At 39.4% G+C, this 25186-nt stretch overlaps 1 protein-coding gene across 1 annotated transcript in view; it reads right to left on the minus strand.

The window, feature by feature from the left end:
* The window catches only part of fstl5 (follistatin-like 5), a 166077-nt gene that overhangs the window by 70208 nt on the left and 70683 nt on the right, over nt 1-25186 (minus strand). The window contains exons 5-6 of the mRNA XM_034140696.1: nt 13605-13798; nt 8714-8834 (exon numbers count right to left, since the gene is read on the minus strand). Of these exons, the coding sequence (XP_033996587.1) occupies nt 8714-8834; nt 13605-13798 (315 nt within the window). The remainder of the gene's footprint in view (nt 1-8713; nt 8835-13604; nt 13799-25186) is intronic.

Genomic DNA, 25186 nt, shown 5'->3' on the forward strand with positions numbered 1-25186 from the left:
CATGCAGTGTCTAATGTTCACTTGAAAAAGTTCTTGATGAGACCATTTAAGCTCTAGTAATTGAACCAGTATATTCTAGTTTGCTATACCTTGTTAAATACAAAACAGACTAACCGTCACTGAGAAAACGAGACAGGAAATATACAACATATGTTATCTCAACATCACAATACATTTTACTTGTTAGACGCTTTTATCCAAAGCGACTTACATACTCAATACTGTGGGCAATCCCCACAGGAGCAATTTGGGGTGAAGTGTCTTGCCCAGGGACACAACGACATGCTGACTGCAGTGGGGTTTGAACCTGTGCTCCCCTGATCCCAACACCAAGTCTCTATATACTGCGCCACACCCCTCCACATAGCTGCAGTTAGCATCTTCTACGCATTTTCAAAGGTAACATCTAAAGTCAACACTGCTGAGACACATCTTCTGCATGAGTCTATATATCAATGTAAATATATGTGTGTCTGTGTACATGGAAAACTCTGCAGCACAACATTAGGTAAAAGAACGTTGGCATCATATTGAGGGCAGAAATACCTTTGATGTGGATTCGGAGCTTTTCCACTTAAATGAGATTACGTTATAATGCTCTGAACGGTCTCAATCCAAAGAAAATACCCCAGGCACAGCCATAGTGACCAGTATTTCCAATATCTGGTCCCATCCTTCTGCAACAAGCCAGCCGGAAGAAAATAATACTGTTTGTGAAGCGTTATGGCTCTAACACGTTTAGAAATGCAGAAATTACAGGTGTTGATAGGGCAAGAGGATAATTATCACTCCCTTCCTCTCTCCTCCCACAAACATCAAGCTGGCTGTAAAACATTAACAAACGGCTTTGGTGAGAGCATTACCTCCGGCTGATCAAGTCTGTTTCTAAAGCAGCTGTTGGGAGAGATCCTGAGGGATGCTCAGCATTAGTATGCACCAGAGCCTAAGAGGAGCTCTAATTGGATTATTTTTTATCACAGCTACCTTGTGGAAAACAACTAATGAAAAATTCCTTTATCTTACTGCGAAAACTAAATCATAGAGCACTTAAGATCACACATAATGGCGGCGCTTATATTGTTCCTTCATATTTCACACACATAAGACTTCATTGCATTGTTTTTCTATTTTATTGAGGGTTTAATGTTGAGTGACATATGCTACTTTGCTATTCTGAGCAACATCAGAAACCTGTTTGCGTGTTTATGTGCTTTAACACGACAGTATATTGAGCATATGCATCCATTAACGTCACCTATTACAAACTCAGAGAGAGTTACAGTACTTTACGCTTCCAAACTACTGTCTTTGTTCTAGTTTTATCTCAGCACACTTGGATGGCTTCACAGCAAAACATGGTGGGTGCCAACAACTTCCACTGGATGACAAGAGATGTTAAATGTTGAGAAAAGAGGATGAATGCAGCAATTTGTTTACACTGAACTGTTAAACAACCCTGACGGGCAGAAAAGCACATTGGACCTCTCTCAGTCAGAGGGCACTCAAATATATTCAGAGCGAAGGTTTCTTCGTACTGTGAATTTAAACCAGAGCTGTCAATGGTGTGTTAGCAAATACCAAAGTGTTCATTCTTTGAATCCACAAACACCTCTATACTGGATCCACTCTATTCAGAACAAGTAGAAGGACAAACTTTCTTTATCAGTCAAATTCAACAATTAAAAAAAGCTTTTCAAGTGAACTCCTTCAAATGGATGTTTTCACCTTGGCTTTATAACTTGATAGGAGCCACTACTGGGATTCACTATTGTTTGAGTTATTCAATTCACAACATAGAAAGTGGAATTGGGATTTGTGGGATTTCTACAGTTCCGATGGAGAATACACTTCCCAAAGCATGCCAGAGGAAAAACATAGACTTTGAGGTATAAGAAATGCAGGAGGTTGTGTTGTATTTCTCTGTGGAGTGGATGTGAATTGTTAGGATGCTGGTGTGAATTGGCCTTGTATTGGATGAATTCTTCTTTGAAAAAAAGCTATATTTTCCTAAATTCTAGCATCTATATTTCAGATGAAACCCCTAAATAAACTCCTGTTGTTACCACTCAAAGTGCAATATCATCATCATTTACTATTAGGATTGTACCTATGCAGAAAGGTGTTAAAAGTGGCTGGTTTTATATATATATATATATATTTCCCTTTGGTTTTTGTCAGGTGTATTGGCTTTTCTACACTTCAACCACAACAATGACAGTGTACAGTTTACATCACTGCTTCCCGTCAGTGACCAAGACAATAACAGAATGCATCAAACTGCCTGATATTCTGTGTTATCATTCATTTGTATAGATGCATCATGTGTTTTCCGGTAATACATGGCTTAAAACTGTTCACTTTAATATCCAGAGCCATCCAAACCATCATCACCAGTTAGAATCCATCTTAACCATCATTTTATTGCATGTTAACTGCACCGTGCTGAATTGTGAAATCGCTCCCTTCATCCAAAACAAATGAGAAGCTTAGAACCCAATCAGGATTATCTGTCTTAAATAACAGATATGGAATACTTTATTTGATCTCCCCACAAACATAAACAGCTCTGTGTGTATGTGTGTTAACGTCAACGTATCATTGTTAAAAATACACAAAGACTTCACTTTGTCAGAAAGTTCAAGAGGAAAGAACAATCCTCCCTTGAAAAATGTTGAGAAAATGTGCGCTTGTACTTCAGTTGAGGATTACTTGGAATTAAAGAAAAAAGGGATTCAACTTATTTAAATCTTTCTATAATATATTCTTGAGATATAAAAAGGCCCACGCTGGAATTATGAAACCATTTTAATACCACTTCTCGCGGCCTGTGAATGGAATACTCAGCAGGGGGTTTAACAAGTAAAAGCCTGAGTATCCACTTATTGTCGCTGTGCCATTGATGCTGAATAACAGAGAATGTGCCTTAATAGATGAAGCCTTTTTTCTTGAGGAGGCCAGGCGTTTGGTCTGGATGACTAATTATAATAATCACTGAAATAGGGAGTTTAAGTCAACCACATTTCGAGCTTGGACAACTTTCTGCAAGAATAAGGATAATAGCACGCAAGATTGGAGCTGCCGTCCACTAAAACAAAAGACAATGACAAGGAGGATAATGTAAAATGTAGAAGAAGAAAATCCAAGCTGTTCAGCAGCAATTGATACGTTCCACATATTGGCAAGTCAAACTGTTAATCAATAATGCTAAGTTCCCTTTAGCCATCAACTGGACACTTTCATAACTTCGACGATGAACACAAAGTACTGACGTTCAAAGTTCATTATTGTCCGAGAGACGGTGTCGAGAAAATAATATCCCCACAAAGTCAATTAAGCAACTCTAACTGTATTTTAAGGCTGTGACGCCACAAAATGGACATCAATTGAATCAAGCTGTTTCTGTCACTGTATGGACCATCCCTATACAACACAGATAGTCTGTATGAGCCATCCTTGTGATAGGTCCAAAAGACTTTCCAACTGCCCTTCTGGTTGGGGTCATTTTATTGTGATAGTGACTCAGTGCAAAATGAAACCCAACCCTAACCCTATGTTTGGTATACTGTAGATGCTTCCTTTGTTAAAAACATAACCCAAGGTAACTTGGACAAACATTTGTTGCTAGAGTGCAGGAAATAATTGTCAAAAAACTATTGAGTTTTGCAGGTACATTGAATATAAATGCTAGTGGATAACAAGGGTTTTAGGCGGAGGTAAGAATTTACACTTTTTTACTATGTTCCATCTGAATTCACTCTGACACAGAAACATCTATATTGATTTTGACACTTCTACATCCATCTCACAGATGTAACCTTGCTTTGAGAAAAAAGATTATTAATTTAACCCTTTTAGAAGTGAAGTTATAGTCATTTGTTCTGGGCATGTCATTTTCGAGCCTGAAACCTGAAAAACAGGCTTGGGGTCTAACAGGTTAAGGTCCATGTACCAAAGCATACCAATGTTGCCAACGGGCAAAATACCATCTCAGTCCCAAAACAAGAGGATACTGTTGATGTACTAGCATCACTCTATGCTCAAAATAAATGAAAAGAAACCTATCCTAATGCATTTACAGGAGAACAGAACTCCTTAACCTAAACTGTGACTTCTGTGCACTGTTAAACCCATATGCTAGGACATGAAGAATCATCCCGTATCAAACTACACCTACAATGCTGTTGTCCTTAAAAAACACTGGTAGTCCCAACCTTGAACTCACCACTTCAACATCACAATATGATGGATCACATTTCAGTCCATCTAAGTTTTCCAAGTAGCCCCACAGGACTCTGACTGGCACACCAAGGCTTCTAGCCTCAGCAGAAATCAAAGAGTTGCATCTCCCAGCTGTGTGTTCTGTCAGGGTTCAGATCAATATCTTAGCACCCAAGAAACAAAAAGCAAGGGTGATATATGTCCCACAGTGCAGCATAAAAAACATTACCACTCTACTTGATGCGACAGTTAAGGTCGTTACTGTGAATCAGCTGAATAAATAAGATGTACAAAGCTGACAGACAAGCAAGTACTTAAGTCATAAAAAAGTAGTACGTCAAGAAGGACAGAAATGTTACTGTGAAAGTGTTTAGATGTATTGACTTTGGATGAGGCGTTTTCATGTGTGAAAAAAGCAAGGTGCATTGAGCAGACTTGCTATGCACGGGCCTGAGAAGATGTGTTGTCGGAGGATGAGATTCAAGCCAGCCCGAGGGAGCATTCAGTCAGAGGATACTCTCCAAACACTTGCACATTCATTTTCTTTGTTGTCTGTAAAGTGGCATGTCTAGAGGCTTAGAAAATGCATTAAGTAGGTGTACCCAAACGAATAACATTTAAACTGTGTGGTGCACAGCGTGATTGTTCAGCCAACTTCAAAGGGCTTTAAAGGACATTGGCAAAAGGTAGTGGTCACAGTCTGCCTCTCGTGAAGCAGCTCTAAAACTCTCTGTCTGAGTGCATCTGAACCTTAGCTTAGCGCATAGCCTGTCTTACACTCACTGGCAACTCAAACGTCAAGAGTACAATGTTGCAGGTTCCCTCTTTAGAGTCGGGTTGAGATATTACTTGTGGCAAACTGTGAACGTGACCTTTCCATACATTTATTTTGCAGTTATCACAGATGTTGACTGCTCTGCTGCAGATGGCAGACCTCCCTCCAAGCACTCACTGCACAGAGTGGTTTCAACTATCTTGTTTTGGCAGTGTGCACAGCTGCAGAGCAAACCAGGGAAAGGAACACATGTAAACACGTACAAAATGTATGTTTTTTTTACATGCACCTGTATTATTTTCTCCTACATTCTACATTATCTTTCTGAACTAGAAATGTGATTTGTTGTATGTATTTATTATGACATTGTTTGAGTGAAATAAAGGACATTATATGTAAAAGTAAATATAGTGGTGTGAGGGTTTTATTCATAGATGTACAAGAAATGTTTGGTTCTGTCGTGACATTTAGGATAATAGATAGATGCAGAATGAATGCAGGTTACTACATATGAGAGGCACAATAATGATGGCTTTTCCAGTCACATTCAGCACAGGGTAATTGCTATTTCCATGCTAACCTATCGAAATAGTGAAATAAATATTGCCGCTATAGCCACAAAACTGAGGCACAGTACTACTGCACTATACCCAAACTCATTCTAATGTTGTAGACTACATAGGGTGATTGCTTTATGTTGGTTACTAAATTATAAATTCATTTTCACAAAACTCATGCTGGAGTAAAGTATGTTCAAGGTCACTGCCCTACTGTAATGTTCTCATGTACTTTCTGTGGACTGCAAGTAAATGTCTGACAGTCAATGCCTCGATGCATCCTGACACTCTACGACCAAACGTTAATGACACTTTATGATAGATGACTCCTTATCTGTTTACCCATGATGCACTGGGCCATCAATCACCAAATTATTCAACGATGACAAGGGGCTGACTATCAGTAGCGTGGCAGACATCATTCATATCTGTAACATCATCTAATTAAAAGACATCACTTCTGCCAGACAGTTGCCTCACTGCTGGCTGAAGCAAATTGATTCTCAACCCCCTACTAGTCTATGCAAAGGAGAAATGAATAATGCATGGATATTAAAGTCTTATCTTCTGTCCTGACAAACAACGCTGCCACGCTTTGAATATTCTACAAAGGTGTGCGAAGGGTCCTTATTAGCAAAGTAGTCAGACAGGTACGGTTTCATGGGGAGTCACTCTGTGTTTACTGCTGTTCGTTTCCGAGCAGAGACATAATTCTGGACACTGGATCACCTGATTGACTTTATGGCGCTGCTCATTTTACAACAGCACTTAAGGTATCTGATGAATATTTTTATAGCTGCCACTCACAGATTATGCCGGCAATATAATGAAAAAACTATAACTTCTGGCCACAGGCACTGTGACTATTGCCCAAAAGGCTAAATGAATCCACAGTCGTGAAATTACATGTTCAAGGTTCGAGTCGCCATTGAAGAGGATTTAAGAAGCTTTGCGACTCATATCAAAAAGCTGCAGGTCCAACTCTGTTAAATGGTTCTATAGCTGTGTTATAAAATGTGTGAGAGAAAGACAACAGCCACGCTCCGTGAATCTGATTGACTAGCCTGTTTTAGTCAACCCAATAACATCATGATTAACACAATAAAAAGCATATTTTTAAAAGTAATGCTTTCCCATTTAGCATATATTTGTTGAAGTGAATTAGATTAAGATAGATGATTTTGAGCATCAGGGCAGTGTACCTATGCAAAGCTGTAATCTGGTGATAAGAGCAGTTCAAATTCCATGTTGGTAAGCATCTTACTTAAAAGTATGGATTATAGTTATAGTTTTTGGTGATTATCGTCCTGGTAAAAACTCCTTTAACCTGCTTGGTGTCCGACCGCCTTATTGTTTGCCAATGTACATTGAGTTGACAGAGGAGGGTGCAGAAGCTGGTGAGAGAGAGAAAGAGGAGGGGTATGACATTTGGGGTTTTATGGATTTAAAATATAATAAATGGCTCCCCATGATTTCATAATACTAATACTGCTGAATCCAATGAGAATCAACACGACAAGTCAAAATGTTTTGACAAATCGAGGTCCCTGTGGTTTTTAAAGGCCTCAGATCATTTGTCCCTCAACTGTATCTTCTTTGGTTGATCAGAAAAGTTCTTTTAAAATCAGGTGAACTGAAACGTTCGATAGAGTTGTTAGCCTTTAGACTTTAAAGAAGGTGCCTTTGTGACCTTTTATCAGTGTTTCTCTCTCAGCTGCCTCACAGGCATACCAGGGGCCTATCTTTGAAGCACCAGAGCATACACAGAGTGAAGCACGTCTAATGATGAATAAAGTGAAGACACCAACTGAGAACACCAATGACCTCCAGGAATGTACAATTCTGAAATAAATGTGTTATTGGGTGAATAGAGGTGAAATGCTTTTAATGTTAGTTTGCATGAAGTTCTTGTGTCAAACTGAGGAGTTGGCAAAAACACAAAATATAACCCTGAGCACACTCCTGCTTGATTGAACCAGCTACATATTACATAGTACTTTATGGAAATGGGAAGAAGAAGTCAAAGAGCGGAGTAAGACAAGTTGAAAGAAACTCCACCACAGAGTGGGGGATTTACTACCATTAAATATCCCATTTCCTCGTGAGGAGTTGAGCTGGAAGCTTGCTTAAAAGATCTGAAAGCTGAAGAGGAAGTATTTGGGAGTTAGAGGAACTCAACTCTTCAAGGATATGCAGCTCTCTCTCTCTCTCCAGATTGGCTTGGGTTGCTTCATTTCCATGTTTTGCCAAAAGGGGTTTGCACCCACACATTCACGTATGATGTGGAGAAAGCAACCAAGATGAGACTCCTGCACGTTGCTCTCATGATTTTGTCTGCTCTGAGGAATGCTTTTACACAAAGGGCTGATGAGATGAAGGTTGATTATTAATTCTCTTCCCCTGCTAAATGTGTCGAGCCAGCCAAATGTCAGAGGATATTCTGTCAGAAGATATTGAGCTGACTGAAAATGTCAGACAGAGAGGAACGTTGAAAATGAGAACGAGGAGGAAAGAAAAGGAAAAAGCCAGTGCATGTGTTGGTCTCCGACGTGGTAGAGTACCTGTCATATTATAATAATGAGGGGTTGGGTTTGAACTTCTGTTTCCCATTAGTCATGACCTGTTTACTCTGGCATTAACTCCATGTCGAACGCCTTTATCCATCTTCACAAGAGAAGCAAACATTTGAAGACAATACAGTTGGCATCAACGTGAAGTAATCCTTTGGCGAGAAATCTAACACTATTCCAAGATTATCAACATCGTGACATTGTAATGACCCGCGTTCCCAAGGTAGGGAAACAGACTGATTAGCACAGTGAAACACAATCACAACTACATTAGATAACCTTTCTACCTTTTATGGGAGGAACCAGGAAGAGAAGCTAAGTATTAATCAAATATAACATTTAAAAGGAATAAATGGAAATGTCATTCAAAGTTTTCTGTTGAGGCCAAAACGTTCGTCACAATGATCACAGAGTAAGATGATGGAAGCAATTGCTTAGTACAACTGAAACATCTCACTTCTTATCATTGCTTGTCGTCTTTGTTACATTTGGGCACAACCATATGCTGCCTTAACCTACTGCTGGGACATTGTTAAGTCTTTTCACACTTCACAAACGGTATAAAACTTTTACCCAGAAAACTTTGCACTTACCCAAAGCCGTATAAAACTCCTCTTTTGTCAGGTGCTCGTCGTCGTTGACGTCGTTGTACTTGAGCAGATCGAACAATGTGCACTCGGAGATATCCTTGGACAGACCTTCTTGCTTGATAACCTTGGAGGACAAAGAATTGATGTTTTGTTAAAGACTGCAGGCAGCACTTCTTTTTCAACAGTGAGAACATGTTGAATATAAATGTATTTGGCAAGTCTCAAATACTGAACATCTTAAGTAAAATGTTCCCTGACAACATATTTTACGGCCTTAATATCTGATCTGCAATGTCATATCTGCTAGTAACAACTACAACAACCATTCAAGTTTTGAGAGCTATATTTAGGAACATGATTAGTTTGAAGGCAAGATTGTCACATGGTTTAATTTGGTGGACACTTTTGTATCTACTCATCAAGTATCAGATAACATAAAAACTAAGCATGCTTCAAAGTTTAATTAGAATGATTTGAATGTATTTCAAGGATACATATTTCTAATATTTGCATTGAGTGTCTGAACCCTGATGAAAACAGTTTTGTTGAAGTCTTCTTTAAATACTATTAAAGGTAACACATTATCCTCTGAAGAAGAGTAAAACCATGTAGTAGCATTAAAAGAAAATATACAATAAAGTAAACACTTAATACAAGTATATATTGTACATTAGAAAAAGTACTTAAAGTTTCCTAACTCTGTGTATTCTTAAAATCTACTGTTTACTTTGAAAAGTTTGGATACGCTCTCGGTATAAGTCAACGTTAGGTGCCCAATCTCACCGTGTTGAATGTCAAAGTTGATAAAACACAAACAGTATTTGCTGTCATCCAAACTGAAGCTTCGTCAAACCAGACGGAGACTAGGCCCCAAACATTGTGCAGATTTTATCCTCATCTTGCTAAAGCTTGGTCCCACTTATCCCCCTCCGCATGGCCCTGGCAGTGAAACATCCATCATATGAAATCAGCTGTCAAAATGCTGATCACAACAGACGGCTTTATACATCATGCATCGTCCGTCGGATCGCTGCACTTCCCTTCCCTGAGGACCGACCAAAATGTAGGGGTCACCTGTAATGGCATATCCTCCATGTATTCTCACAAATAACAGTGGTATACACAAGAGCTGTGTGTTTCTTTCGTACATGAATTATTAGCTGGTAAATGTTTTTTCCTCTATCTGTCTTCATAATATTCAGTTGATCCAACATTGAGTTAGTGGAAAGGAACACTTCAAATGCTCTGCAGATTCCTCAGGTATTGAAACTCTAAAATATTCTTGACTCCCTAGACCTTGCTTTGACTTAAAGTAATGTAGGTGGCCTTTGAGAGATTTGTAAGTGGTGTAGGAGTCGCATGCTTTGATGCTTAAACTCCATTTCTTAAATATTTCCTGACATGACATTAGTCCCCACACACAAACTTTAGATTAATGTTGGTAACTGCAGATATTTGCAATAACTTTCTTTCTGTGGCAAGCGATTATTCAACCACAGTAGGAGTAGCAAGGATATATTTCCCGGCATAAATCCGCCTCCTCGAGCGGAATAAAACTGAAACACATCAATGAAGCCTTTAACAAATGTAATGTTTATTGAGAATGCAAAACTAAGCATGATTTGCAAAGCCAATAGAGCATCGGCAGGTTAGTTGAATACAACACATGTCTAACACATACATTAGTATTGCTTCATAACATTGTATAGTCATTTGAGTGATACACAGCACTTAGTTGGCAGCATAAGCATGTACTATAGCCACAAGTGGGTGTACAGTATGTAATTACAAAAAAGAGGACTATTTCTATATAAAACCATTTGATTCTGAACCTGCATTGTTACTAAGCTTAATAATATAATTCTGTTCATTCTTTAAGATCAGTTGATATGATACAAATGTGTTTGTCTCTTGTCCTTTTTTACTCAAATTGAACAATACCCTAACAATTCAACAACATTTCAAAGTCATGCTTATCAAATGTATCCCATTTTACTGTAGAAAATGTCCCCTGTGTTAAACCTCTGCAAAATCCCACGCATGGTTAAGAGCATGTTGAAGGACGTTGGAGTGCACACCTCGTCTGTGGGTCACGTACATAGAGTTTTTTCAAATATTTTGCGCATTCATTACCATTTTTCTGGTCTAGACAAGGGCCATGATTACCACCGTAATTGCTCTGGTCAGGTGCTTAAAGTGTTGGGTGCACACTTATTTCATAATTAAAATCCAAATCTTTATCAAGATATGTGCAGATAATAATAAGGACAAACCAGCACTTTATTTTCAAAGCTGGTAGCCTTCTATTTTAAGTGTCTCTAATTGAAAAGTTTTAAAAAATAAATACTTCAAAAATAGGAAAATCAGATATGTGTGTATTACGATCTACATCATTATCCTCCTTGTTTTTAGAAACAGTTAGGATGGACACACCTCAGTCGCTAAAAGTTATCATTTCAGGCAGACCTTCGTTATGCAATGAAAGAAGAAAGAATACGTTTTGACATGCCATTTTAAAAGGGCACCCAAGAATCAAAGGGCAGGGACAATTGCTCCCTGTGCCCCTTCATGTGCACACTCTCGCAAGTCAAGTGAGCCAGGGTGAGACATTTACATCCCAGAATTTCAAATGTGAGAAAAAAACACTCCAATTATAAAAGGGCGCTTCAGGGCACGGGGGCAGCTGCCACGGTTTGATTCTTTGCACTGGTGATAAGAGTGTGATTTTCTTCGCAATGGTTCTTTTTTTAGGGTTTGTCCACAACATTTGATTTTGCATAAATACCCTTTCAACTTTTGTCAATAAGGCAAAACTCTGCAGTACTATGCAGATGTCCCTGACAATACAATCTAGGTGGATCTTTAGACATAGTGTATGATGTGTAAAACTCACATCCTCTGAAGAGGAATGAAAACTGCATGTCCTGAGCAATTAATTACTTTGAAATTACATTACGTGGGAACATTTTAATACACCAACAAAAAAACTCATTAAACACCCATTCCATAATTAAATCCAGGCGCCCTTATGTGGAGGCATTATCTAACCGCGTTTGTTTATTACCAACGTGTAACAGATTGATGAAGCTATTTTGCTTAGATATTAATCATGCAATAATTCATAATTTATAATGCAGTAATTTGGATGTGAGGTGAAAGCAAGCAGAAGCTCAATTTCTCCAACAATATTTAGGCTATAGATGTGTGTAAATAAAACCACAAAGCTTATACCCATAATCTTGATTTGAAAGCTAAAGAACATCATTGAAAAGTTTCTAACCCAGTGTTCCCAAACAGCTATGTGCACCTCAAAGTCTCAGAGGGCCATGAATGTATTCATGCGTGCAAAAACAACTTTGAGTCAGTTGGAAATCCTAAAAAGGGCCACATGCAATCTACTAATATTTAAATACTCACTTATCTTCCTCTCTCTGAGCATTTTTGTATGAAGTGTATGAAATCTGCCAACATTCCCATATGTGTCAAGGATAAAAAGGGGATGAGGGCTAAAAGCAGCCCTTGAGGAGCCCCCAGAAAAGAGATTCTCCATCTGGATGTTTAGTATTACTGACTAGCTCGTGTCTTTCAAACATCTCGGGAGAGCGACACAGCTTGGCATGCAGGAGAACGAGTGTAATATCCAAAAGCTTTTAAGGGCATATTCAAATTCACATTGAGGGCATATTGATAATATTATTCCATAAAACACAGCACAACATGGTTTGTTGACTTTGCATTTCATTCACTAAACATCGATTTCTGTCGTGCAGGCGCGGGGCACACAGTAAATGTAAAAACATGTAAAAATATGTAAATAATATGACAAGAATATCACTACTTTTGAAGTGCTATTTGGATGCTTTGAACCTAAAATACTGAAATATATTCAAATGAATCCAAGGAGAGCTCCCCTGTTGAGCAAGATGAGGGCACTGACAGAGCTAAGCAAGGTGACCCCCGTGCAGATGGGAGATCCTACTGGATCAGCAGGAACCTGACCTCAGGACAGGAAGTGGTTTCATGTTTCTGAAAACCACTGTAGGTTGCTTACACTTTCAATTATTTAAATACTTTCTGCATTAAGTCAGTCCTCAGGTACTGGGGGATGTTATTTGTTATGCAGAGAATCTTCCTTCCTTGTGGCAGACACAAAAGACTCTTTCTAACCGTCCCTCCTGGTCAAAAGGCTGCAGCCTCCCGTGAGCACAAGGCTCATTTTACCCACATTGCTTTTCAAAAGATTTACCTAGAGCGGCGCACCACTGCGACCAGAGGGAAGGGTAAGAGGAGTAAAATGGACACAATTATGGCAGGCATCAAAGCTGCTTGTTTAAACACCGGAGCACACAGATGTTTGGTTCTTTTGTGTTCTCCATTTGGAGGGATGTTAAATTATAAATGAAATGTGGTTTTGACAGACTATAGAGGGGCTGTGTAGTGTTAGTAACCCTAACCCCTAACCCTAAGTTTCTATTTGGGGGACACAATTAAATTAAAAGGTCTCCTGTGAATAAATAATACATTTGAAAATCTCATAAGATCAGCTCTAGTTATTGTATATTAACTTAATGCCATTAATTGTCTGAGTACTATTTTAACTTTCTTTTTTTTTAAACAAATAGGTATTGTCTTTTAAAGCTAAGGTAGTTAAGGTAATTGAGAAAAATGTTGGCCTATTTGTAATACTCTTTATTATACATCCAATCATGTTACTAAAAGCTCTGTTTAAGTTGTGGCTTGCAAGCTGTCAGGGTTGCCAATTGTGCGTTTTTAACAGCTACTTTCTTTGCAATAGAGTTGGCACATGTTGGGCTGGAGAAAAAAGGAACTAGCTCACTCTTGCTGGCTTCTACCTAGCCAAGCTTTAAGCTCTTCTTTTGTTTGATAGCCTTACCTGTGAGAGCTCGCTGGCATCGATTTGACCATTGTTATCTGCATCAAAACGTTTGAACATCAGATCAACCAGGTGCTTCCTGGCTGCCATGTTGTCCTTGTGGGCCCCGTGGATGTTAGACATGTATCGCTTGTCATGCAAATCCAAGATCTTGGTTTTCAGTCGACGGTATTCACTCAGTCTGCAGTTGTCATCTGGAAAAGACAAAGAGGGAGGCAACATGGTTAGAAGAGACAGAATATTCGTTACATACATTTAAAACAAGAACTGTTAAAGCTGAGAGTGAAGTTTGTTGTTTTTTTGTTTGTATAATTAAAAATGTCTGTATTTTGTCAGGATGCATACAAACAGATATGTTATGAATATGTAAATAACTCCCATGTGCTGAAAAAGCATTGAACTTGTGATTTCTAGAATTGGATGCAATGTTTCAAATGTCAGCCAATTAGTACCTTTGAATACCAGAATCCCCTTGAAGACGTATATGACTCAACAATAAGCTGCTGTTTGTATTCAGCAAAAGCTAAATCTGAGCTTGTCTATGATTGTATGAATCACAATGACAAATGCTAAGGATTATTTTCCTGAGGGTAGCACAAACAGTGACAGTCGTGCAGCATTTCTCTGCTTAAAAACTAAGAGAGCAGCACCACAAAGAAACGGATGAACAGATCCATCACCGGGTGTCAAGAGCTAACCCTGACAGCAACAGAAAACATGATGGCCTTGTATTTACAATCCGCCATCAAAGGCTGCAGATAAAATAAGTCAACTACAAGAAAGGTTCAGCGGGGTAGAGTCGAGGTGAAGAGAAAATAATGACTAGAACCACAGGTTGACACATGTCACATCAAGTTTGCATCGTTAGATCTGGAAGTGTTTCTCCTCTAATAACGGTTGTATTAGCTGATGTCAACCAACCCACAAGAAAAGCTTTGTTGTTCACCGAGATGCTTCTCAGATCCCAGAGGAGGAAGGTGACATTACTGCCACTTCCTACGTACCTATTCGGGGAAATAAGAAATAATAACTGCTGTATGGAGTCTTCTGCAAGACTAATGAACTTTTGTGTGGGGTGATCAGGGGAGATGGGTTTAGTGAGAGCGGTAATGAGATCTTCACAAAGTAGAACTACAGTAGGAGCTGACTGAGAGCTGATGACTAGTTAGGAAGAATCAGAATGACCCTAGAGACGAATCACGTCATTATCTGCCGGGTAGGATCTCATTTTCGCCATACAAATGTCTTTCCTTATTCCTTCAGTGAAACAACTTGAGAAATCAGCGTGCTTTTAAATGAGACTTAATCTTGGTGGTAACCATCACTGGGGTTTCAGAGGCTGATAGAAGTTCTCCTATCATTGTGTCAGTAAAATCAATGGGGTTCCACAGAGGCTATTTCCAGCCATTTTCTTTTTCATTTCTATTCTGTGTGACCTTGTCAAGTCCAAAGGTGTAAAAACGCCATTCACTGGTATTGAAATATGTATTATTGTGGCCAAAACAGGTGTGATATACAGCAGCTATGAGCCCTTCTTTGAAGCTGAAGATAGTATTGAAAGCATTTGTGGATCTTTTCATATTCTACCACACATAGACAAAGACCTCACTGTATATTAAAACTGATTTGAGATGAGTTAGCAAGCTTTCTCTGTTCTGCAAGGTCAATAGCAATTTTGAAGAGGGCAAGCGCAGAAATAGTGCCAAACGCTTTAAGTTACAGTTGGGTGAAATACAAAGTAAAAAACCTGAGTAAAAGAGTTGAAACACGGTGAATGCAAATGACTTGACACGCGAGGGCTCGCTGAATGGTTTGATGATTTTGAAAATGATGTGAATCATTTGCCATGGCCTTTTGCAATCACCGGCGTTCAATCCAGTTTATACCCTTGGGAAATGTTCACTGACAATGCTCTCTGCTATCATTATCAAATGAGGGAATTTGTTTTGGAGAAAAAGTGGTAATTCTGGAGTACGTATAGTAAAGCCAAGGAGCATTGGAGCTGGTCTGGGGGCTTATGGTGGCCCAACAGCTTATTTGGGTACTTTGGTATGGGCCTTTTTTATGTTTTTTATAAAACAAGTTGTTTCTGGGCTGTTGAAATGATGCTGAAAATGGAAATCACATCTTGTTATGCTTTGTTTTCTAAAAGCGACTTGGTAAACTGATTAATTGAAAGCTCACATAGCCAGGTGGAGAGTATTAAACATAAGCAAGGAGCCCAGAATATTTCCTCCGTTAGTTTTTGCGGGTACACCTGTCATTGAGACCCATACTGAGTTGCTGACAGGTGTTGGAGCTGCATGCTCAGTCTGAAGCTTCATGGAACTAGCAGTGTGAACAACAACAGTGGTGACTGGTGAGCTTGTCTTTTCCATGAGCGACTGCAGCAAACTGATAATAGGAGGATGTACTAAATCATACAATTATATTTTGACTGCAAGAGTGTCTAGTGAAATCTTAGGAATGGCATGAGCAAGTCTAAATTGTCATCAGCTGTTATAGCGCAGGCCGTTCACACTGCAGCATATCATGGGACGGGGTCTGTTTTGACAAGCGTCAGTGCCAGAGAAGCTGCCTTGGTCACAAATGGCAGAATGAATAAAAGATAAATGGCTGCTGGCATAACCAGGGGAGATGAAGGTCAGCGGCGCACACACACACACTTACACACACAAGTACACCAATACGCTTGCACTTCGCACACACATGCTCTTAAATACAGTCCCCCAGCCCCACTGCATCTGAACAGTACATGTCCACACAGGGGAGTAGCAGCATTAATTAAACAGTGGCTTAAATAATTTCTCTCAAATTTAACTAAACCAAAAATGTCCTTAGTCCAAGCAGGCATTTAGGGGAAAAGTCAGTAAGCTTTCGAGCAGCCTGCCTACATTCATCACTTTAGAAAAACGATGTCAGTTGATTTTATCGAGGATGCTTTTTGACAAGCTAGGGCTGCAATCGTAATGTTGATTGATTGTCAGTCTGTCAAGATGCCAAGATTTAAACCTCAAATTAACTCTGTCAAATCATCTGCTTTTTCCTGCTGTGTCATTGTGCAGACAGCAACAGACACATGATGGTAGGCTGCAAACATCTATCAAACATGTCTCTGGGAATCACCAGTAAACCACTATCAGGACTAAAATGATGTTTTTTTATCTTTCTTATGCAATGGATGTTTTGAATGTTTGGTATTTTAAGAAGCAGAAAAAAGTGTGGCAGCTGTACAGTATGTAACTAGAAGTGTTTGTCTCTTGCATGTCATGACACCTCATCTGTCTCCTGGCACACAGATTTAGCCCACATGAAGGACAAGTGTGATTTTGGCAGGAGTTGAGAAATATCATGTTGTGTTTTCATACACATTCACTTCTTACAAGCTGCTTTAAAAAAAGTCCAGTCCTACTTCATTTAGCCACAACCTGAAGAAGAATGGCTGATATTGAAATGTATTTGTGTCTGTGTGTAGTTGTAGTTTTCCCTAAAGGCTATAAAGACGTGAGGTGGATTTTCATTCAATCATCGACAGTCTCCAATTTGTGTGTGTTGAATTACGGTAGCTTAATTACCGAATATGACCCAATCTTTCCTTCTCCCCAAAGCAATCGTAGAATGTTCCTTTCAGTCATCCGCTCCTTTTGTAATACATACTAATGACAACTCGGCTCTTTTATGCAACATCCAATTACAAGCTGTAAACACCATTGGAGACGAAGTAACAGTGTTGTAATAGAACCATCAACTGTAAGACTCCCACAGGAACACTTGAGTATAATGCTGCTTTTGTCAACATTATTCATGGGTAAAATGACATTTTCCAGGGACGAAATGTTCAGTAGAAAGGAGCTGAAACTGAATTTGGTAGTTTAGTTTGAATATGAAATTACTTACAGGAGCTTGTAGACTTCATAGTTCACCTTCGTCTTCACAGTTTAGAACATCTTTGGAATAGTACATTTTAAAACTATCTTTAGGACAAAGCGTATGTTGCTATTTTCACAGGTTAAAGCACGTGAAGGACACAGACGTGTTGTTTGCCTTTGACTGCTCAGTGACCTTGCTTGTGACAAATGTCTGTGGTCACATAGGCTCCATGTGGCAAGCGGCCGGCCAGGTTCCACTGTGCAAAACAATCGCCTCCTATTAATTGCCTTGAACTGTTCATTTAATGTGGAGGTCAAGTCCCAACCTGGATAGACATAAAAGTCAGAGTGAAAGGACTTGTATGCGCTTTGCAGATTGTTAGCAAACCATATATCTGATTCAAGCCATTTGTCAAAATAGCAATACAGTAGCAGCAGGCTGCTCTGCTGTAAGTAAAGAGCGTTGCTATATAAATGCAAAGCCAAGAGTTAATAGCTACTGTCGCCAACACTCACTTTTATTGATATGCTTGTTTACTTACTTTAGCTTGGACTAAATGTGGCTTGACTCAGTTTTTCACCGTTTAGAAGTGACTTAACCCTTATGTTGTGTTCGGGTCTCCCGTGACCCGTTTCAAGTTAAAATTATATAATAACTACACTCTAGTTTTTTGTATCTGAACAAGCTTCATGATATCCTCCACAACAGCTATATAAACACTACAAAACTGATTTTGACAATTTTTGCCAAGTCTGAAGGTCTCTAAATAAAAAAGTGTATAATTTGGTGTTCAAGTCTGGGGAGACCCAGCAGCATTGTTGTGGGCGATTCAAGGTCAAATTTGGCCCAATCAAGATTGATCTTTGACTTTAGACTGTGTGTTTATAGGTCAAGAAGAGATGTAGTACTGCATCGAAATGTGTGGGATAGAAAAAAGACGATAGCGTTGATTCTGCTGAGTCTACCTTTTTTGTTCAAACAGTCCATCAGGAGTCTGACAATGTTATAGCACTGCAATGTTATATCAGGGAAGTACTCTTTTTAAATACCACTGATACAAGCTACAAACAGTCCCATGACTAGTGAAAGCCCATAGGTTGAATTTGAGACTGTTCATGAAGTATAATAACATGATTAGAATAAACCAACTAGGTCAATCCAGATACTTCTGATATAATGTGTAATCCCACAGGTTCATTTGTAGCGTTTTATATTTGGTTTTGTGTTCACTTGACGGAGAAATATAGCCCTTAAATAACCCTGGAACCCTTTTAAAACAAGGAAAGAGATCATGGCATGCAAACCAGAACATGATGTCATTCTCCTGGGAACAATATCACCTATCCACAGGCGAAGGCTACCACTGTAGCTAACCACAATGTTTGCTTTAAAGGATTTGTTTTAAAAAGCATTTTCAGATATGTGAGTATTGAAATGGAAAAGTTATCAGCGTGTAGAGGAATATTTGTAACATTGGCAAGATGACAGCTCCTGCTCTCTAACCACCGAGAAGAGCGCCGCTGTGCCGCAGGAATCTGCAGCCATTTTATGCACGCTGTGCCGAGAAGCACAGACGAGCATCTCCTGCTTGAACCCATATCACTGTAAATACAGGTGGCACCGGATACTGTGTGGTTTCCACTGCTTTGAAAACTAACCAAAACTGTTCTGCAACTGGCAGATTTCTGCTTATGATTAGGGATGAAAAGCCAAGAAAGCTTCATAGATGTTTGATTCCTTGGATTCACATTCCTTTGTGACAATCGAGTCTTCTTATCGATGCTTTTCCAAAGTTGCTCATGAACAATGATGTAACGCAAAACAGATGCTATGTCATGTTTGTTTAGGAAGGAGGCTATTGCCAGATCTTAAACTACAAAACCATTTCTTTTTTTAAAGGAGCTTACTGCTTACGTCCACATAGGTTCCATTGAGTTAGATTCTCATACTTTAACCCTCCTATTGTCTTCGTTCCCCCCCCCCTTACTTTGGTGTTTGTGGTCAAATAATACCGGTCCTGTTTTAACTGCTATTACATTAACACAAAAACCATTAATCATCACCAAATGTCATTTAACACCCTTTCAAACTGTAAATATTGTATCAGACTACTGGTATACATGAAACACTGCAGAAAATATACAAAGAATAGACACTGAACATGTATTGCGTGTGCCAGGTGTGATCCATGTGGGGGGATGGGCACATAAGAGCGTGAAATGTGTCAAATTGTTCTGTGTGTGTGTGTTTGTGTGTGCCAGGTGTGATTCACATGGGGGGATTGGGCACATAAGGGGGGGGGGAACACATCTAGAGTATGTGTGTGTGTGTGTGTGTGTGTGTGTGTGTGTGTGTGTTGTTCCCGGTCATTTTTGACCGGGAACACCATGGGTGTTACAAAGTTGACTAAATCATCCAAAATGCAATGAAAGTGGTGATCAGCAATTTCATATGTTCAAATGTCTACTGTGAAGGATATCATAAAGCCTTAATGCATTCGAATGTAAAACAAAAAAGTTATGATTGATGAACGTAGTAAATCGGTCAGATTTGACCCGAAGAGAACAGGAGGGTTAAAGCTTGGTGAAGTATAATTGAACATGGGCAAAGGTAAGATATTACGTTATCATGATGTGTTCAAATGTCATCTTGTCAAATGTAGTATTTGCCGAAAACGTAACGATATCAGTTGTTTGAAGGAAATGTTTTCACAGCAAATAGAACGAGATATCAGAGACAGAATTATGACCTATTTAACACAAATATACAAAATGTGTAATACATCATTAAAACTGCTAGAGGTGTTTTAAAGAAAAATATTTATGACAATATTTATTTCATAATCATCTTTTATAGGCTTTATAACCACGAGGGAACCCCCCCACACATGCCTCCACCTGCCTCCTTAAAAGCACTCCTGTTTAATTTATAGAAAGAAATGGTCGCTCAGCAAAATTGCCGCAATCCACTCAGCTAAAACTGTCCCATCTTTGCTCCACAGAGCCTGCCCCCCATCACCTTCCTCCAGCTTTCCCATCTCCGTCTCCAGGGCCTTGGCCATGGCTCACAATACATCACGACAGCACAGCGTGACAACTGGGCTACCCAAATCAGAGGTCACTGATTGCAATCTTTAAGAGCAACTAGAGGTGTCACTGCCGCAACACCTGGCTGAATCTGAAATGGATATCTGGGCAATAGGGCGGCAAACTCCTCACAGCCGCTCTGCCCGGGATGATAGGAATGCAAAAAGCTCACAACAGACCTCAGGCACAGATAACAGACTTCTGCTAATACTCCAGACTTAAGAAGAAAACTTTTAGTCTCTGACCAGCATGCTGAAGAGCTGTGCATCTTTACAAAACCTGAGAGTGAAGACGAACAAAATGGAGGTTCAAGGTTCATTCTTGACCTTAGAAACAGCTGAGAGAATCTTAATAAAAGAGCTATTTACTAGTTGCCCCCTATCTGTAAATGGCATTTTGGATATAGCTGATGCAGTTTTTACAAACAATATTCTCACCTGCTGAGCTGATATTTATATATAGTCTCTGAATGATGATTAGTCACATGTCAAAGCGGCTCCTGGAGAAGATCATTTAAACAAACAGATTTGCAGCATTTGGCTAGTGTATAAATATCCAAACAGCAACCAACAACATTGAAGCAAAAATATGGGCAACACGTTTGCTCTCTAGATTTTAAATGTGAATGCATGGGTAGTCAAATATATGGCAATTAACTAATGATAGGGAAACAACCACACCAAGTCCTCTAAGCTAATTTAGAAAATTGACAAACTTTAATATGAGCTTTCCAGGATCAAACTCAAACAACCTGCTCATACACTTTATACAACCCAAACTCTTCTGTTCTAATACCATCCCTGAAACCTAGAGAGAACATCACTGTTTGCACAGCTGCACTTGATTTATTACCTTAGTAAACATGCTCCTAATTAGTTGATCGCTGTTTGTTGTTGCTCATTTTATAAATGATAGTCCTTTTCAGAGTAATAGTGAAGATAAAACAAGGTATGTTTTAGGGGGATGCTACCTTGTGATTGACAGGTCTCTATCATGGCATTTTTTTGTTGAGGGTGCTCTCCGTGTTTCTGTCTTATGACTTTCACCGTGTCACAGTATGTTTTCTGTTCACTGAAGCTATTATTTTTTTTTTTTTACCGAAAGTGTTCAGTTGTACTTAAAGGGGACCTATCATGCAAAATGCACTTTTGTACGTCTTTTATACATGAATATGTGTCCCCGGTGTTCCAGGGAACTCACCAAGTGTCAGAAAACACAACCCTCTCTATTTTCCTCCATACCCAAATCTCTAAAAAAGGAGCTGCAACGGATCTGATAAAAACTGATCCAGATTTGAACACTGTCCTGACGGCAGGGCTACGGCTATTGGGCCAACTCCACCAATCAGGAGGAGACAGCCACGGCCATTGCCGTTCGAAAGCGCTGGAGATGCTGTAGTACATATGTCAGGCCTGTAGATGGTGCTGTTCTCACATAATCAGCCCTTGCAAAAACAGAACATGATCTGTTTGGTTTTTTGAAAAGTATAAATATGCCTTATATAGGTATGGTCCTACACTATATTATTCAAATATAGCATGATAGGTCCACTTTAACTTAACCCTTTCATGTTCCTTATGGTTAAACTAGTGATGGGAATTACGGTTCCTTTCCGAGAGCCCTTCAAAAGAGCCGTTTTTCTTTTAAGGGGGCGGGGTTACTAGGTTTATCTGCGAAATAATCACCATGATAATGTTTGACTGTATTGCCAGAAATCTACTTTTACTCACAGAAAAATGTATAACTTGCTACATCTCTCAGCCAGCCAAACTACTACTCAAGCAGCATGCGTTATGCCATCATCTACAGTATGGCAAATGTGCATTCAGGAAAGCAAGTTCACGTAAAAGCGAGTGGATTTATGGCAGGCAGTGAACCAACTATAAAAAGAACGGCTCTCACCAAGTACGACTCGGTTCCCTTTGTTCGTACCGAAGAGCCATTCAAAAGAATCGGATCGTTCGCTAACGTAACATGACTAGGTTAAAAATACATGGCGACTGAAGAGCGGAGAACTTGAGGCTTTAAAGCTGTGGTCCATAAACTAATGGATGATGTCACGGTGACCATGTCCACTTCTTATTCACAGTTCATTGTTGAACACAGTTTAGACAGCACTTTCTTTGGGAAACTTTACTTAGTTTGAGTCAAACTTTCTCAATGTTTAGTAAGAGCTCAAGACAGACTCCCTCCCTTCATTCTGTCTCTGTCACTACGGTTACCTCCTCCGATGCAGCTGTAATTCTCTCCCTCCCATCTTTCATCAGGGTTGCTGCTCTTCCTCATGTCTTTATCTTTGATGTATTACACCCCCCCACCCCCTCCTCTCTCACCTTGAAGTGGATCATTATCATCCAGGAGACTTTACTCCAACCTCACCACACACATCGCCAACCTCACCACACACATCAACCTCAACCCCCCCCCTCATTTTTCATCAAGGCTCCTGACAGAATCCTTCAGGGCAGAGCTGCACGATAATAATCAACATAATGATACCTTTTATTTGATCAATATCAGGATCACTATTATAATTTTAATGCACTTTAATATGACAATAAACTAAGCACTTTTTAAGGCACTGTTTTCACTTATTATTGGTATAAAAACAATGGTCCCAATATGTCCCTATAGTGCATATCTTATCCCTTTTTCCCCCAATTAAGCAGAGAGCACATTTGACACGTCTGTATAGCAGTTGATTATGTTCAAACAATTGTTCGAAGAATAAATGGAGAATTTTTGGGGTTTTATTTCGGCCTTCAAAACTATCTTTTTGAGAAAACAACACCACTTCCACTAAAGTATGCTTTTGTTTAAACATTTGGGATAAATTATGTCTATGATGTGAGTTCTGATGGATCATGTACATTTGTACTGTACATTGAATGGAAAATATGTGATGCATCTTGATGGTTGTGATAACAGGATGCTTTGAATATGCTGTATGCTGGAGCTCATATTGAATTATCAAAATGCATGCATAAGTTAGCTAAGCTTTAGATGGGAACAGATTTCAAAACTTTCAAGTTTAACTTATTTATAAGCCTCAAGTCATTTTTGGGGGGGAAGCACCCGGATTTTAGAAAAGCAAAGATTGGTTTAAAATAATTTTTGTACTATAGATTTCAGACACCCACACAAAAGAAAGTGAGATGGAGGTGGACTGAGTTACAGTCAGACAGTGAAGACAAAGCAAGAAGAGAGGCTTTGTTCGCTTCTCAAATCTGATCCCGATAGACTTGATTACATCGAGCTTACTCCTTCAGTGGCAGGCCTTGTTGATGACATGATAGAGGACAGTGACCCAGGGGCTAAACACACCTAGGTAGAGATATCAAATCAAAACACTGCCTTATGTCTATATTTGGTATAGTATGTGTGGGGGAAACTTCTGAAGCAATTGGAGTCAGGACTCAGAGAGACACGAGGACAGCTGGAGCTTTGATGGCAAACACTGACGGTTTATTTGGAGCTTCGGCCGGAGAATTCACAAGACATGTCACGGGCCACGAGTTGACCACACGGTTGAGATGCCACAATCAATTCTGAAGACCCCTCCTGTAGCTCCAGGTTTTAACTAGTTCAGAGTGTAATAATCAACATTCTTCAATAGATAGACGAAACAGCTGAGGACACTGAATCACATTTGTTGTCGCTTATGGCTCGAGGTCATATACACCCCGAGAAGGATGTGTTCCAGGTGTCCCACAACAATAACTATCTCTGACCGACAGTTGCCCGGTCACAAACTGGTAACAACAACAAAATGCTAGGGCAGCCCCTCCTTAAGGGAGATAGCATGCTGCCCAAGGCCGGGCATCTGCGTCAGAGGGCAAAAGGTAAACATCTATGGAAATCATTCCCTGACAGTATGTCACTTCTCCACAGTCAGGCCGTACACGTAGACAAACGGTGGTTTTACCGTAGGCATGGAAACATCCGTCTGATTAAGAGTTTGGGCATTATTGATGTCACTAGTTGTATATATCACACTTATTTTGCTATTTACGAAAGAAAATGGTAACCTGCCATGATTCCATAAACAAAGGTGATGATTAAACAAGTTATAGTGGCTCACAGTGATGGCCAGTTAGCAACCTTGCCACAGTGATTGGATTGGTTTCCCATTTTCAGACTTGATTGTGTTTCACTTTGCTCCGCCTATTGGGCACTTTATTCACATTTCCATGGACACAAAAAACTTCAAAAGGGGCAGTGTAAGAAATAAAATCAATGTGTATATGGCGTAATTTAGATTAAATATATTCTTATAATTAAAGCTGTTTTATTTTTGAAAAACCGGAAGTTCACACAACGACTTCCTGCGAGTAAATATGGTTAGCTTCAGTTTTAGGTTAGCATTAGCATGTGTCTAAAGACTACGTTTTGAAACAGTGAATTCAAGGTTAAATGACACATAGTGTTGCACACTAAAAACACTGTCTTTAACTCTCACTTATTGACGCGGCAATACTGTTATTAGGGAATGTTTAAATAACCAGAGACATTAGAATATTATCAAATCAATGAGAAAAACGACAGGATTTGCATTGGACATGCCCCCGTCGACGCCGGCCAATAGGAGAAGACCACAGATGACAACAGGAAGAGCAGGCCAAGATT

The sequence above is a fragment of the Trematomus bernacchii genome, unplaced genomic scaffold, assembly GCF_902827165.1.
Source record: "Trematomus bernacchii unplaced genomic scaffold, fTreBer1.1, whole genome shotgun sequence".
NCBI classification, from domain to species: domain Eukaryota; kingdom Metazoa; phylum Chordata; class Actinopteri; order Perciformes; family Nototheniidae; genus Trematomus; species Trematomus bernacchii.